The sequence below is a fragment of the Pseudonaja textilis genome, chromosome 1 (assembly GCF_049901715.1).
Source record: "Pseudonaja textilis isolate UNSWEBS1 chromosome 1, rPseTex1.2, whole genome shotgun sequence".
NCBI lineage: Eukaryota > Metazoa > Chordata > Lepidosauria > Squamata > Elapidae > Pseudonaja > Pseudonaja textilis.
In genome coordinates, this window is record NC_141990.1 from 4549828 (window position 1) to 4564827 (window position 15000).

General features: G+C 45.1%; 1 protein-coding gene across 3 annotated transcripts in view; it reads right to left on the reverse strand.

Moving 5' to 3' along the window:
- Nucleotides 1–15000, reverse strand: part of TLCD3A (TLC domain containing 3A) — a 43509-nt gene that overhangs the window by 25529 nt on the left and 2980 nt on the right. The window contains exon 2 of one of the 3 annotated variants that reach the window (XM_087925038.1): nucleotides 12945–13021. The exons of the other annotated variants lie outside the window; for them this stretch is intronic. Coding sequence (XP_087781164.1) covers nucleotides 12945–12949 — 5 coding nt within the window. The 5' untranslated portion in view covers nucleotides 12950–13021. The remainder of the gene's footprint in view (nucleotides 1–12944; nucleotides 13022–15000) is intronic. 3 annotated transcript variants of the gene reach the window in all.

The window sequence follows — 15000 nt, forward strand, 5'->3', positions numbered from 1 at the left end:
TCCCCAACCTGCATGCTTTAAGATGGGCGGGCTTCAACTCCCAGTTTCCCCCAGCCAGCCTGCTTTAAGAGGGGAGGACTTCAACTCCCAGTTTCCCTCAGCCAGCATGCTTTAAGAGGGGAGGACTTCAACTCCCAGACTCCCTCAGCCAGCATGCTTTAAGATGGGCGGACTTCAACTCCCAGAATTCCCCAGCCAGAAGATGTCAAGCTTCAAAAGACATTTTTGCTGCTGCAACTATTATCACCTGTCAGCTTGCCAACGAAATCTGGAGGGAGGGAAGGGAGAGATAGAAATTTCATTCCAGACATCACCATGCCAGCTGTGGGAACCAAGGACACTTCAGCAGGGGTTTACCAGAACTTTCCCAGACTTTCTCACAACAAAAGCAAAGAACTCCATTGGACAATGTGACCTGGTCTTATATAAGGGGAGGGAGAACCTGAACTTGAACTATGCAGGGTCTGCATGGGAATTAGCTGGATTGGGTTTTGCCCTCATCTTTGCCAATATGATATACTCAAGAATGTTTTGCATTCGAGATTGGATCATCTCGATCGGGCTTGCTTTGGTTGGGTTTGTCAGTCGGAACGATGACGGCAGACGTCAAGATATGTCGGCTTAACAACCACATTATTCACTTAGCAACTGCAGATGATTTGCCTAACAACCATGGCAAAAGAGGTCATAAAAATGGCCACCACAAAGTTGGCAAAAACAGGTTGTAAAACCAGACACGACTCACTCAACAACCGCCGTCTTTAACAACTGAAATTCCGGTCTCCATTACAGGTGTTAGTCAAGGACTCCCTACATTCAGACGTATAGAACAACCCATCTCACGGGAAGGGACTCTGGAGGACATACAATAATCAATAAAAACAATGCACAGATCAAAACAAGCATTTTATAGCATGGTGGATCCTGCCCTGGGAGATGATCTAGATGACCTCTAAGATCCCTTCAATTCTATTGAAGAGAGTCAGTTTGATCTAGTGGTGTGTAAGGCATCACACTAGAAGGCAGAAGATGGTGAGTTCTAGTCCCACTTTAGGCATGAAAGCCGGCTGGGTGACTTTGGGCCAATCACCAGGAGACGGTGAGTTCTAGTCCCGCCTTAGGCATGAAAGCTGGCTGGGTGACTTTGGGCCCATCACCAGGGGATGGTGAGTTCTAGTCCCGCCCTAGGCATGAAAGCCGGCTGGGTGACTTTGGGCTAATCACCAGGAGACGGCAAGTTCTAGTCAGGCATGAAAGCTCGCTGGGTGACTTTGGGCCAAACACCAGGAGACGGTGAGTTCTAGTCCCACTTTAGCCATGAAAGCCGTCTGGGTGACTTTGCCCAGATCACAAGGAGGTAATGAGCTCAAATTCTACCTCGGGCATGAAAAGAAGTCTGGGTGACTGAAAACGGCTGCCAGAGGAGCGGTTGGAAACACCCAGAGAGCCTCCATATGCATGAACACTCTACCTCTCCATATCAATTAACAGGAAATGCTACATTTTATTTATGTAGCCAAAGAAGGCACGAGGCTGCCCATCTTATATGTACAAACTGGATGGGTAACCATAAAATAATCTGGCAAATGGACGAATGAATAAATTCATCAAACCCTCTAATGACACTATGGAAAACAAAATTAACATAACCAGAAGGAAAAAAACCAAGCTGCATTTGTATTTTTATATACCGCAAGAACCAGAAGGGACAGAATCATGTTTATCTCTGTTTGAGTATAACTTGGTTTACGTCCCAAATAAATATTTAAGGCAGATTCTGGTGCAATATTAAGAGGGGGGAAAAATTTCACAAGATCAAGCTCAATTTAAGAGAAATTGACAGTGGCCCAGACAGGAGGTGGACTTTTTCACTGGTCACATTTGAAGTCTGGCTAGGTACAAATCTGTCGCAACGTTTTAGAACAATATTTCTAAATCTTGGCAGGTTTAAGTGGGTGGATCTCAATTGCCAGAATTCCCCAGTCAGCATGCTTTAAGATGGGTGGACTTCAACTCCCAGAATCCCTCAGCCAGCCTGCTTTAAGATGGGTGGACTTCAACTCCCAGAATCTCTCAGCCTGCATGCTTTAAGATGGGTGGACTTCTACTCCCAGAATCCCCCAGCCAGGATGCTTTAAGATGGATGGACATCAACTCCCAGAATTCCCAGCCTGCATGCTTTAAGATGGGTGGACTTCAACTCCCAGAATCCTCAGCCAGCATGCTTTAAGAGGGGTGGACTTCAACTCCCAGAATCCCTCAGCCAGCCTGCTTTAAGATGTGGTGGACTTCCACTCCCAGAATGCCTCAGCCAGCCTGCGCTAAGCTGGGTGGACTTCCACTCCCAGAATCCCTCAGCCAGCCTGCTTTAAGAGGGGTGGACTTCAACTCCCAGAATCCCCCAGCCAGCCTGCTTTAAGATGGGTGGACTTCAACTCCCAGAATCCCTCAGACAGCCTGCTTTAAGAGGGGTGGACTTCAACTCCCAGAATCCCCAGCCAGCCTGCTTTAAGATGGGTGGACTTCTACCCCAGAATCCCCAGCCAGGATGCTTTAAGATGGGTGGACATCAACTCCCAGAATTCCCCAGCCTGCATGCTTTAAGAGGGTGGACTTCAACTCCCAGAATCCTCAGCCAGCATGCTTTAAGAGGTGGACTTCAACTCCCAGAATCCCTCAGCCAGCCTGCTTTAAGATGGGTGGACTTCCACTCCCAGAATGCCTCAGCCAGCCTGCGTTAAGCTGGGTGGACTTCCACTCCCAGAATCCCTCAGCCAGCCTGCTTTAAGATGGGTGCACTTCAACTCCCAGAATCCCTCAGCCAGCCTGCTTTAAGATGGGTGGACTTCAACTCCCAGAATCCCTCAGACAGCCTGCTTTAAGAGGGGTGGACTTCAACTCCCAAAATCCCCCAGCCAGCCTGCTTTAAGATGGGTGGATTTCTACTCCCAGAATCCCCCAGCCAGCCTGCTTTAAGATGGGTGGACTTCCACTCCCAGAATCCCTCAGCCAGCCTGCTTTAAGATGGGTGGACATCAACTCCCAGAATTCCCCAGCCTGCATGCTTTAAGATGGGTGGACTTCCATTCCCAGAATCCCTCAACCAGCATACTTCAAGATGACTGGAGTCCAGCTCCCAGAATCCCCCAGCCGTTTATCTACAAATGGTTAAACATGTTTCCAAAACAAGTCACAATACAAGAAAAGCAACATCAAGGCGACCAAGGGAAAATAACAACCCCCAGAGGAACAAGCAGGGCTGGGCTAGATGACCTCAAGAAAACCCTTCCAACTCCCCTCCTCGTTTGATGGGGACTCAGCAATTGGCTGAGCCAATTTATCCAAGAAAGGCAACACAGCCTCTCTTTGTCAGCGACCCACTTTCAACTTCACACCGCTGAGTTTCCAAGGCCTTCAATAATCCCCAAACGGCCTTCCTTCCCTTCCTGTGCCCCAAACATAAAAAGAGCGAGGATAAAAAAAAAAACAGCTTAAAAATTTGCAAATCATGTCTCAAATTCACATGGAAGAGGCAGTCCTCAACTTACGACAACAGCCGAGCCCCCCCCAAATTTCCATGGCTTATAAGCAAGACAAGCGTCCTGTTTTTCCAACTTCTCTTGCCGCTGGTGTTAAACGAATCCCCGTGGTTGTTAAGTGAGTCACACTGTTGTTAAGCGAATCTGGATCCTCCTCCTGTGGACTTAGCTTGTTGGAAGGACACAAAAGGGATCACACAAGCCTCGCCGCGGGGACACCGCAAGTGTCGTCAATCTGAGTCAGTTTTCAAGTGATCGAATTTGGCTCAGGTGATCATGGGAATGCTGTTAGTGTGAAAAATGGCCGTAAGTCTGTTTTTTTTCGGCGCTGCTGTAACTTGGAATGGTCACTAAACGAACGGTTGTTGAGGACGGACCTATATCTGTTGTGGTTAGCCGGCAGCAGGTGCGGACGGCTGAGGAGAGCGAGGACTCAGGTGAGGGGCCAGGACCATTAGGGAATGGACTGCTGCCTTCCGAGATTGTGGGAGCTGTCAGCAGTGATGAGGAGTTACCCGAGGAGCCTGTGCTAAGTGCGCATGCGCGCAGGACTCCTCGTAGGAAAGAGCAGCTGCAGCAGCACGGGCGACTTGGGAGTAAGGCTGCAAAGTAATGGCCCCTCCTTCAAGAAGATAAAAGCCAGCTGTGAATCGGACGTTCTTTGCAGGAAGCAAAGACGTTTTGAAACTCGAGCCTCGTGGACATTGCAGTATCTTAAGCTGGTATTTGAAGATTCTTGTGTTGTGAAATATTTCTAGGTAACCTTATCTGTTATTCTTGGCAGCCTTGCACAGTTTTGGTGAGGCTCGTGCTTATCAAAGTTAATTAGTGATAAGCAGCCTTTTAACCGGGGATTTGTAAGAATCATTAAAAGGTTTCTGTTCCCTTTTGGTTCATGTTTGTTTTATTGAACAAGGGTTTGCGTCAGAAGAAAATCCTTCAAATATTTGTTTGAACAAGATCTCTCCAAAGTACAGATCCTCCTTGATTTAACAATAGTTTGGAAATTACAACGCCCCCCCACAAAAGCTACTTATGATCCTGATTCGAAGTTTCGACCACCGGTTCCCCCTCCCTTACCCGTGGTCACATAACCACATTTTAGGCACTCAGCAACCAGCCTAAACCAGCATTTATGGCTATTGGTGGCATCTCGCTGTCCCATGATTACAATTTACAACTTCTTTGCCGGAAACCAACGTTTACCTTCAGTTTCTGTCAAATCATGGCGCTTCTTGGTTGTTTTGGTTGCAGATGTTTCATGACCCAACTAGGTAACATCATCAGTACTACAAAGGACATTTTGGCACTGATGATGTTACCTAGTTGGGTCGTGAAACGTCTGCAAGAAAACCACCAAGTTCTCAGAGCACCAATCCCACAGTCATTGTTCTCCTCCTCCTCCTCCCCAAAACCGCTCTCCCTTCTAGCACTGATAATGTTACCTAGTTGGGTCATGAAACATCTGCATGAAAACAATTTAGCTCAGAGAGTACTAAGGACCCCGCAGTCCTCCTCCTCCTCCTCCCCAAAACCGCTCTTCCTTCTAGCACTGATGATGTTACCTAGTTGGGTCATGAAATGTCTGCAAGAAAACCACCCAGCTCAGAGGGCATCAAGGACTCCATTATCTCCTCCTCCTCCTCCTCCTCCCAAAACCCCTCTCGTTTCTTGCACTGATGATGTTACCTAGCTGGGTCATGAAACGTCTACAAGAAAAACACCAAGTTTAAAAAGCAGCAAGGACCCCAGAGCCACAAATATTCGCCTTTATTGAAATAACGTCCCATAGCAAACAATGGGCTCGCTCAACAACGGCATGGCTCACCCAACGATCACCACAAAACAACAACAACAACCCAGCACAGAATTGGACTTGTGATGACACACTGCTGCGACTTACGACCAAAATTGTCACATACTCGTAGGCCAAAAGCTTTATTTTTGGCGATGAAGCCAGGAACCAGGTGTATCTCAGGTGTAGCTGTGTAAACTGGGGAAAGGAGGGCAGATAGAGGAGGATAAACACTAAAGAAACGTCGTGCCAGAAATAACTTCCCGTGAAATCGGGGAAGGTGTCTGGATCACCGGGCAAATATCCTTAAATCAATAACTTGGGCTTTCGTTTCATCCTACTCTTAATCCACCCTGGGTCCAAATTTGCACAAAGGCGCCCGCCGGTTTTAAGACATTCCTTCCTCCAGGTTTACTCCTCTCTGGGGAGACAGGCCTTGTTGGTCGGGTCACAGAAGGCACCCCCAAATCAGGGGTACACCTCAAAAATTTAACAACCGGTTCTCTTCCCGGTTGCTGGGTGGGCATGGCCATTGTGGGTGTGGCCTAGTTGGCCTCCTGCATCGCAGTGTGTGTGGGGGGGCTTTTCACCTTCCCCGGACTCTGGAGGCTTTGCTCGAGCCTCCAAGAGGGAAAAAACGGCCTTCCCGAGCTCAGGAGGCCCTCTGGAAGCCAGAAATGGGCCCGTTTTCCAGCCTTCCAGAGCCTCTGAGAGGCCCGTTTTTCACCTTCCTCAAGCCTCCACGCGGGCCCTATACTTACCTGGGATCCAAAACTAGGCCGCGGGGGGACCCCTGGGAGAGGAGGGGAGGTGTGGCTGGGGCCAGCCAGGGTTGGGATTTACTGGTTTGCCAAACCGGCCATAAAATTAGCTACTGGTTTGGTACCGGTTCTCCCAAACTCGGGCGAACCAGTAGCAGCTTACCCCACACCCACCCAAAATGTAAGCAAAGAAGGACAATTTTTGGGTGTGTGTGTGTGTGTGTGTTGTTTTAAAAACACCCTTTCCAGGAATCAGCCATATTGCTCGTGACGGCAAGCAGAAGGAAAAAATAATAATCTTGTCGGCTGTACAGTAGAGCCGCCAGCCTCAAGAGCAGTCTACCATCTGGACATGTTCGGATACAAAAAGATATCCGCACATGGTTGGGAAAAAATGATAAAACAACACATAGACTTTAAACCAGAGATATTTTTATTGGGAATTATACCGGAAATATACTGCACAATAAAGAATTGAAATATTTGATTGTAAATGTTTTAAACAACGGCTAGAATTGTATTTGCCAAGAATTGGAAAAATGAAAAAATACCTATGCAGGAGAAAGTTATTAAGAAAATTATGGACTGTGCTGAAATGAGTAAATTGACATTTGAAATTAGAGAACAAGAAGATAAACAATTTTATATGATATGGGACTTATTTTACCAATGGTTAGATAAAAAGACATGGTAATGAAATAGACTAGGAAGTTTTGTAGTAGAAGATTAATAGATTGATATAGAATATAATACAAAATATATAACCATTGGAGGAATGTATAATATAAATTTATAATAAAATCTAGAATATCTCATATGAAATGATGGAATAATAGTTTAGTCAAATGAATGATTAATAACTGATAGATAAATAAGCATATATGTTAGATTGACAATTTGAGAACCTTTACAACTTGTGAGTAAGGACTGTGAAAGGATGGCACAAAATATTTGTAACCAACTGACACACAATTGAAAGATGGTTTTATGTTTTTATGTTTTTGTCTGTATATGTTTGTCTTTTAAAAAAATTACAAAGAAAAGAGCAGTCTACCACCAAATATCACACCAGCAGAGCAATGATTATGGAAAGTCATCCTAAATTGTAGAATTTAACTGGTTTTTTTTCTCTTCTCGTTGTTGTTGTTGATGTTTTCTGCTGGTTAACAGAAACCACCCCAAAGTCAGCAGGGAAGAAGGAAATGAAGCAATTCGCGGAATATTTTTTGAGGTCTGAATTTCCCTCCTCTTTTAAACCAAACCCCATTCAGGAAAATCCCACGTGGGGTTGTTTTTTGCAGAAATTCACAAAGAGCGGTAAAGGGGGGAATTTAAGCCTGCTTTTTTCCCCCTTCTCCCTCCCCGCGTGTTTTACCTCGTGTATCGCACTTTATTCCATCTGCAAAACCCGACAATCACACTCTCTTGTGCTACTGATTTCGCAAACTGGTCTCAGAAACTTTGGACCCCAAAGCGGAATAATTCTTCCCTTAACAAGCTTTTTTTTTTTTGGTCTGTTTTCTAAAAGAAAAAAAGTGACCTCCTCCAATGTTCTGGAATATAGGTAGCCCTTGAACTTACAACAGTTCGTTTTTGGTTTTGTTTTAGAATTTTTTTAAATTTTTTACAACAAACATAAAACAAAAAATAAAACTTTCTTTCAGTTATACAGTGTGTCGGTTGGTACGTGAAACTTGTGCACAATATCTATAGTCTTTTACTCTTAAATTTACATTCATATTGCATTGATTAATTCTTCCATACCATAGTATATTATTAGACCATCATTAGACTTTAATTTCAATTCCATATTTTATAGCAAATCTCAATTCTTACTCATTTTTGTTCGTGTTGTAATTCATTCCAAAATAATCAGTTGTAACGTATCGTAGCTCTTGTATTATACTTCAATTTCCTACTTTTCTGTCTAGCCATTGGTAGAATAAATCCCATATCTTATTATGCTCTTTTTCTTCTTGCTAATTGCTAATGTCCGTCTGCTCATTCCTGCACATTCTATTATTTTCTGAACCACTTCTTCCTCCATCGGAATTTTCTCATTTTTCCAATTTTGAGCAAATACAATTCTAGCTGCAGTTAAAACATTAATCATCAAGTTGTGTCACTTCTCTATTGTAGCCCTCAGGTAAGATTCCCAATAAAATATATATCTGGTTTCAAATCTATATGCTGTGACTTACAACAGTTCGTTGAGCGACCGTTTGAAGTCACAACGGCGCCGAAAAAAGTGACATACGATCCTTTTTTTCATACTTACAACCGTTGCAACATCCCCAGGGTCATGCGGTTAAAGTCCAGGATTTTGGCAAATGACTCACATTTATGACGGTTGCAGTGTCCCGGGGGGGTCACCTGATCCCCTTTTGCGACCTTCAGAAAAGCAAAGTCAACAGGGGAAGCCGGATTTGCTTAACGACCGTGTTGCTCACTTAAACAACTGCAGTGATTCGCTAAACAACGGTGGCAAGAAAAGTCGTAAAATGGGGCAAAACTCACTTAGTGAAGCAACATAAATTCTGGACTCCATTATGGTCATAAGTTGAGGACCACCCGAACTTTTAATATTCTTTATATCCTCATATAGACAGGTAGTCCTTGACTTACAACAATTCATTCAGAGACTTTTCAAAATTACCATGGCACTGAAAAAAATGACTTTATGACCATTTTTCACACTTACAACCATTATAGCACCCCCCCATGGTCACATGATCAAAATTCGGACGCTTGGAACGGATTCATAGTTACTACCTACTAACTGCCTACTACCTACTATGAATAGTTAGTTCATAGTAACGTTCCTGTGTCCCAAGGTCACGTGATTCCTCTTTTGCGACAAGCAAAGTCAATGGGGAAGCTGGATTTACTTAACAACGGTGGCATGAAAGGTTGTAAAATGCGGCAAAACTCATTGAAAGCACTGTCCCACTTAGTAATGGAAATTGGGGGGCCCAGTCGTGGTCGCAAGTGGAAAAAAAACCTGTAGCTCCTTACTGCTCCTGTGTCGATTTTCTATTTGAAGTATTACAGTCCTTGTTTAGCGATCGTTTGCACCTATAATGGAGATTTTAAAAAAAGTTAACTTGGCAACCAATCCTCGCACTTACAACTTTTGCGGGTCTGCAAAGCTGAAGTACAGGCGATCCTGGTTTAATAATGGTAATGGGGAGTGAAATTTCAGCCCCTAACCTGTGACGGCGAATCTATGGCACGCGTGCCAGAAGTGGCACCCACAGCCACCTCTTCCAGCACGCGAGAGGTTGCCCGGAAGAGCCCCACTGCGCATGCATGCTGCCCGACGGCTGATTGTCGGCTATCTGGTGCGCATACGTGGGGGAGGGCGGGAGATGCTCGTGCATGTGCAGAGAGCATGGACTACACGGGGGTCTTGCGCACATGCGCAGAGACACACGGCGCACAGGGGGAATTACGCACACATGCACAGAGATGGGCGGCACACACAGGGGGTCACACGGGCATGCGCAGGTGGTGGGGGTGGCCTGCGTGCATTGCAGGGGTGGGATTCTACCGGTTCGCACCTATTCACTAGAACCGGTTGTTAACCTTCTAAGCAGTTTGCAGAACCGGTTGTTAGAAGAAATTACTGGACTAATCCTGTAAGGAAGGCAGGAAGGAAACATTCTGATGTTGCTTACAGAAACTGCCTCTCCGTTAACCCTTATTACATTCTTGGCAGGACTAGACTTCCTGTCTCAGGAATATCTCTGGAGTTTTTTTCCCCTCCTTTGCTGGTACTTTGCTTGTGTGGAATGACCATTCAAAGTTACAATGGCACTGAAAAAAGTGACTTATGACCGTTTTTCACACTTACAACTGGTGCAGCATTCCCCACAGTCATGAGAGGCCAGGCGAGGAGATGCATGCCTCGATGTGAGTGATACTGAGTTGACCACGTCCAGCCAATAACATGACCACCAAGCCACGTCCACCCAGTCACATGACCACCAAGCCACGCCCACCACCTAAGCCACACCCACAGAACCAGTTGTAAAAAATTTGAATCCCACCCCTGGCGCGTTGCTTTCCGGGTGCTGGCAAGTGAGCACACGAGCGTCAGCGGCAATTTTCGGCATGGGAGCCCCAAAAGATTAGCCACCACTGCACTAAGCAGTGCACCCATAAAGCACAACAGCTATTCCGGCAATCCTGGTTACTGCTATTAAGCAAGGATGTAGTCCTATCGAACAAAATGAAATTGATACTAAGCTGGTAGAAATAGCCAACACCCAAGACGATTTGCTCAAGGTCCAGATGGATTTTGGCAGACTTGAACCCTGGGCCCTATCCAACAGAATGAAATTCAACGTAGAGAAAAGGAAAGTCCTACACTTAGGCAAGAAAAACCCAAACCACATATACAGACTGAGTGAAACCAGGCTCAATAGCAGGAACTGGGAGAGGGATCTTGGAGTCTTAGTGGACAACCAGCTAAATAGGAGTCAGCAGTTTGCGGTGCCAACGCAAAAATCCAATGCAATCCTAAACTGCATTAACAGAGGGATACAATCGAGATCAAGTGAGGTACTTATACCACCCTTTAAAGTCTTAGTAAGTCCACGCCTAGAGTACTGCACCCAGTTTTGGTCACCGCATTATAAAAAAGGATGTTGAGATTATAGAAAAAGTGCAGAGAAGAGCAACCAGGATAATGAGGGGACTGGAGGATAAAACATACGAAGAACCATTTCAAGAACTGCGCATGGCTAGTCTGGGGAAGAGAAGGACCAGGGGAGACAGGATAGCATCTTCCAATATTTGAGGGGCTGCCCCAGAGAGGAGGAAGGGGTCAAGCTATTTTCCAAAGCACCCGAAGGCCAGACAAGGAACAATGGATGGAAACTGATCAAGGAAAGATTCAACCTGGAAATAAGGAGAATTTTTCTGACAGTGAGAACAATCAACCCGTGGAACAGAAGTTGCCTTCGGAAGTTGTGGGAGCTTCATCACTTGAGACTTTCAGGAAAAGACTGGTCTGCCATTTATTAGAAATGGTGTAGGGTCTCCTGCTTGGGCCGGGGGTTGGACTAGATGACCTAAAAGGTCCCTTCCAACTCTGCTAATCTGAATCTATCTAAGATGACCAAAGGCCTGGAGGCTAAAATATACGATGACCGGTTGCAGGAACTGGGCCTGGCTAGTCTAGGGAAGAGAAGGACCAGGGGAGACAGGATAGCAGTCTTCCAATATTTGAGGGGCTGCCCCAGAGAGGAGGAAGGGGTCAAGCTATTTTCCAAATCACCAGAAGGCCAGACAAGGAACAATGGATGGAAACTGAACAAGGAGAGATTCAACCTGGAAATAAGGAGGAATTTTCTGACAGTGAGAGCAATCAACGCATTGTCGCAAATTGAGGGCTATCACATATATTTCTAGATGCGCAAGATCCTTCTATCCCTAATGTTCTTCTGAGCTTCCCTAGCTGGTTGACTCATCCCCCGCAGCTATCGGCAGCACAGGGGAACCCCAAATAGCCTGAAGTCTCAAGCAGTTAGATCTCAGTGAGGAGCAATATCCTTCCAGGTGGTAGATCTCAACCGAGAAGAATTCCTTGGCGTTGGCAGTTTTTTCTTGGTGGTTTGGTCTGTCCCAATTCAAGGTGTTACTCAATGAGATCGCGTTAGTCACGGACTAAAGTTGCCACATTTTCTTTTGGGAGGAGGTAGGTACAAGGGATGGATGTGTAACACCCCTGTGGTCACACTAATTGTCAAGGGGCCCCTCCCTCCCTGCGTGTGCACAACCACACAATTTATTTCCTTGCATGAATCCAGGGCACACCTCACCCTCAAGGGGAAATAGATGTCACTGGTTCAAATTCCTTGGCTGGGAAACTTTACTTCCACAAGCAATCAACAATGTCCCAGTATAATCTTCTTGGGATTTGACAGATAATCAGAGTTGGAAGGGACCTTATAGGTCATCTAGTCCAACCCCCTCACCCAAGCTGGAGACCCTACACCATTTCTGACAGATGGCAGTCCAGTCTCTTCTTGAAAGCCTCCAGGGATGAAGCTCCCACAACTTCTGAAGGCAACTTTCATTGGTGGATTGCTCTTACTATCAGAAAGTTTCTCCTTATTTCCAGGTTGAATCTCTCCTTGTTCAGTTTCCATCCATTATTCCTTGTCTGACCTTTGAGGACTTTAGAAAATAGCTTGACCCCCTCCTCCTCTCTGGGGCAGCCCCTCAAATATTGCAAGATTGCTATCCTGTCTCCCCTGGTCCTTCTCTTCCCCAGACTAGCCAGGCCCAGTTCCTGTATATTTCTTACAACGTTCCTGCGAGGTCGGGCTGAAAGACAATGGCTGAGCCCAAGGCAGCAAACATCGAAAAGTAAAGGTGGATTTGAACTCGGGCCTTCTATTCCTGGGCCTGCACTTGAAGTACATCTAGTCCTTGACTTACAACCTTTCGTTTAGCGACCGAAGTTATAACGGCCAACTAAAAAAAGTGACACTGCACACTGGTGAATGGCAAGCATTTACACAAACACCTACACCTGAATACAGGTAGCCTTTGAGTTATGACCGGAATGGAGCCCACCCATAAGAGGGATAAGGCATGACGTACATAAAGTGGCTCAGTCATGTGACCGAACTTTTGTCGTTAAGCAAACACAAGTACGTCTTCATCAGACTGATGGTGGGTTGTTTCACTTTTCAACCTCAAACAAGTTAATTCTGGTGTTGCCACTTGCAAAAATCTTATTCACACTTCTTACCTTAGTAACAACAGTGGCATTTTTTTTTCAACAATCAATCCATGTCAGTCATCACACCCAAGTAAATGAGGAGAGGAAATTCCTACCTCATGAGATCTAGCAGCTTGCTTAAATGGGATCACATGAAGGGGTGATTGGGAAGCAGACATATCTGAAATATTATCTGCAGAAAAGGAAAGAAAAAGGAAATCCAGGCAGCCCTTTGACTTACCACCAAAACTGAGCCCAAAGTTTATAGTTGTTCAATGAGACATTTGTTAAGGGAGCTTTGCCCCATTTTACGACCTTTTCTTGCCGCCGTTGTTAAGTGAATCGACAGGGGTTAAGTGAGTCTGGCTTCTCTAATCTGTTTCCTGAGTAGAAGGTCACAAAAAGCAATCACTGCAGCCATGATAAATATGAGTTGGTTGCCAAGGGTCTGAATTTTGATCCTGTGTCCACAAAGATGCTGCAACGATCATAAGTGGGAAAAAGTGTTATTGTAATTATTGAATGGTCCCTAAGTGAATGGTCATAACTCAGGAAAACCTGTTATCTATCTATCTATCTATCTATCTATCTATCTATCTATCTATCTATCTATCTATCTATCTATCTATCTATCTATCTATCTATAAAAGTGAAAGACCACTCATGCATCATCACAAAATCTCCAGAACTGTAAAGCCTACAGACTTGAAATTTTGCACCTATGTTCCTCTTGGATTCTAGGGGCTCGCTAAGAAAGGATTTTTCAAAATGATCCCCAGAGAATTTCCTATATTATTATTATTTTTATTATTAATAGGCTTCGATGCTAAGGAGTCCTACTCCCCCTCCCCACCTGAAAAGAAATCTCTTCCAAATGCAAAACACAAGCAGAGGAGTTTTAGTTTCAGAGCACCAAGCAGCTTTAGGACAGAACAGTTGAGCTAAGCCACGCCCAGGCTTCTTGCTGTCTCCTTCTTGCTCACATAGCAAATACAGCTTCAGTTTCCAAACAGCCGTCAATTCTCTCACACACTGACAGGACACTAACCCGATGAATACCGATGGATGCTGGTAGGCAGAGGCAGAATTTCCCTCCCCCTCCCCTATTTTCCTCCCCCCAAATTAAGCCCGACCACATAGTTTCGTAGCAAAGCACGAGTATCCAGCTAGTATTTAGTGTTTTGTAGCAGAAGTGTAATTATATGTAGTTGTCAATTTGCAACCAGAATTAGGACGAGGATTCCCATGGCCAAGCAAAGCGATTCTTAAGTGAGTTGTGTTTGTTAATGCCTCCTTCTTTGCTGTTGTTGTTGAGCGAATCCCTATGGTTGTTAAGTGAATCACACAGCTGTTAAGTGAATCTGGCTTGCCCCATTGACTTTGCTTGGCAGAAGGTCGCAAATGGGGATCACATGAACCCCAGGATGCTGAAACAGCCATAGATACAGGTAGTCCTCGACTTACAACAGTTCATTTAATGACCAAAGTTACAACCGCCCTGAAACTTATGACTTATGACCCTTTTCACAGTTATGACCTTGGCAGCAGCATCCCCCCCACAGTCACGTGATCAAAATTCAGATGATGGGCAACCGGTTCATACTTACGACCGTTGCAGTGTCCCAAGGTCAGGCGAACCCCCTTCTGCAACCTTCTCACAAGCAAAGCCAATGGGGAAACGAGATTCACTTAACAACCGTGTTCCTAACATAACAATGGCTGTGATTCACTTAACAACCGTGGCAAGAAAGGTTGTAAAATTGGACATAACTCACTTAAGATCTCGCTTAACCCCAGAAATTCTGGTCTCCATCGTGGTCGTAAGGTGAGGACTACTTCTTATATGCCAGACGCTAAATGTCCGAATTCATGACCATAAGGATTGCTGTGATGGTCGTAAGTGCAAGGACCAGTCGATTTTTCACTGCTCTTGCACTGAACGGTCGCTAAACGAGTCTTTGTAAATTGAGAAAAAGGGAGGCTTACTATTTTGCTACATATAAAGATTGCTTGCTTGGACCAGCAGGTTAAATTTTGAATTAACGCTTCCTCCTTTAATCCGGATTAGTTTTGTTTTAGTTTACTTTATTGTCATTGCGCCTCGTACCACGAAATCAAACACCATCTTCAGTGCTCATCACGACCATGAAAATAAGACACAAACACGCATCC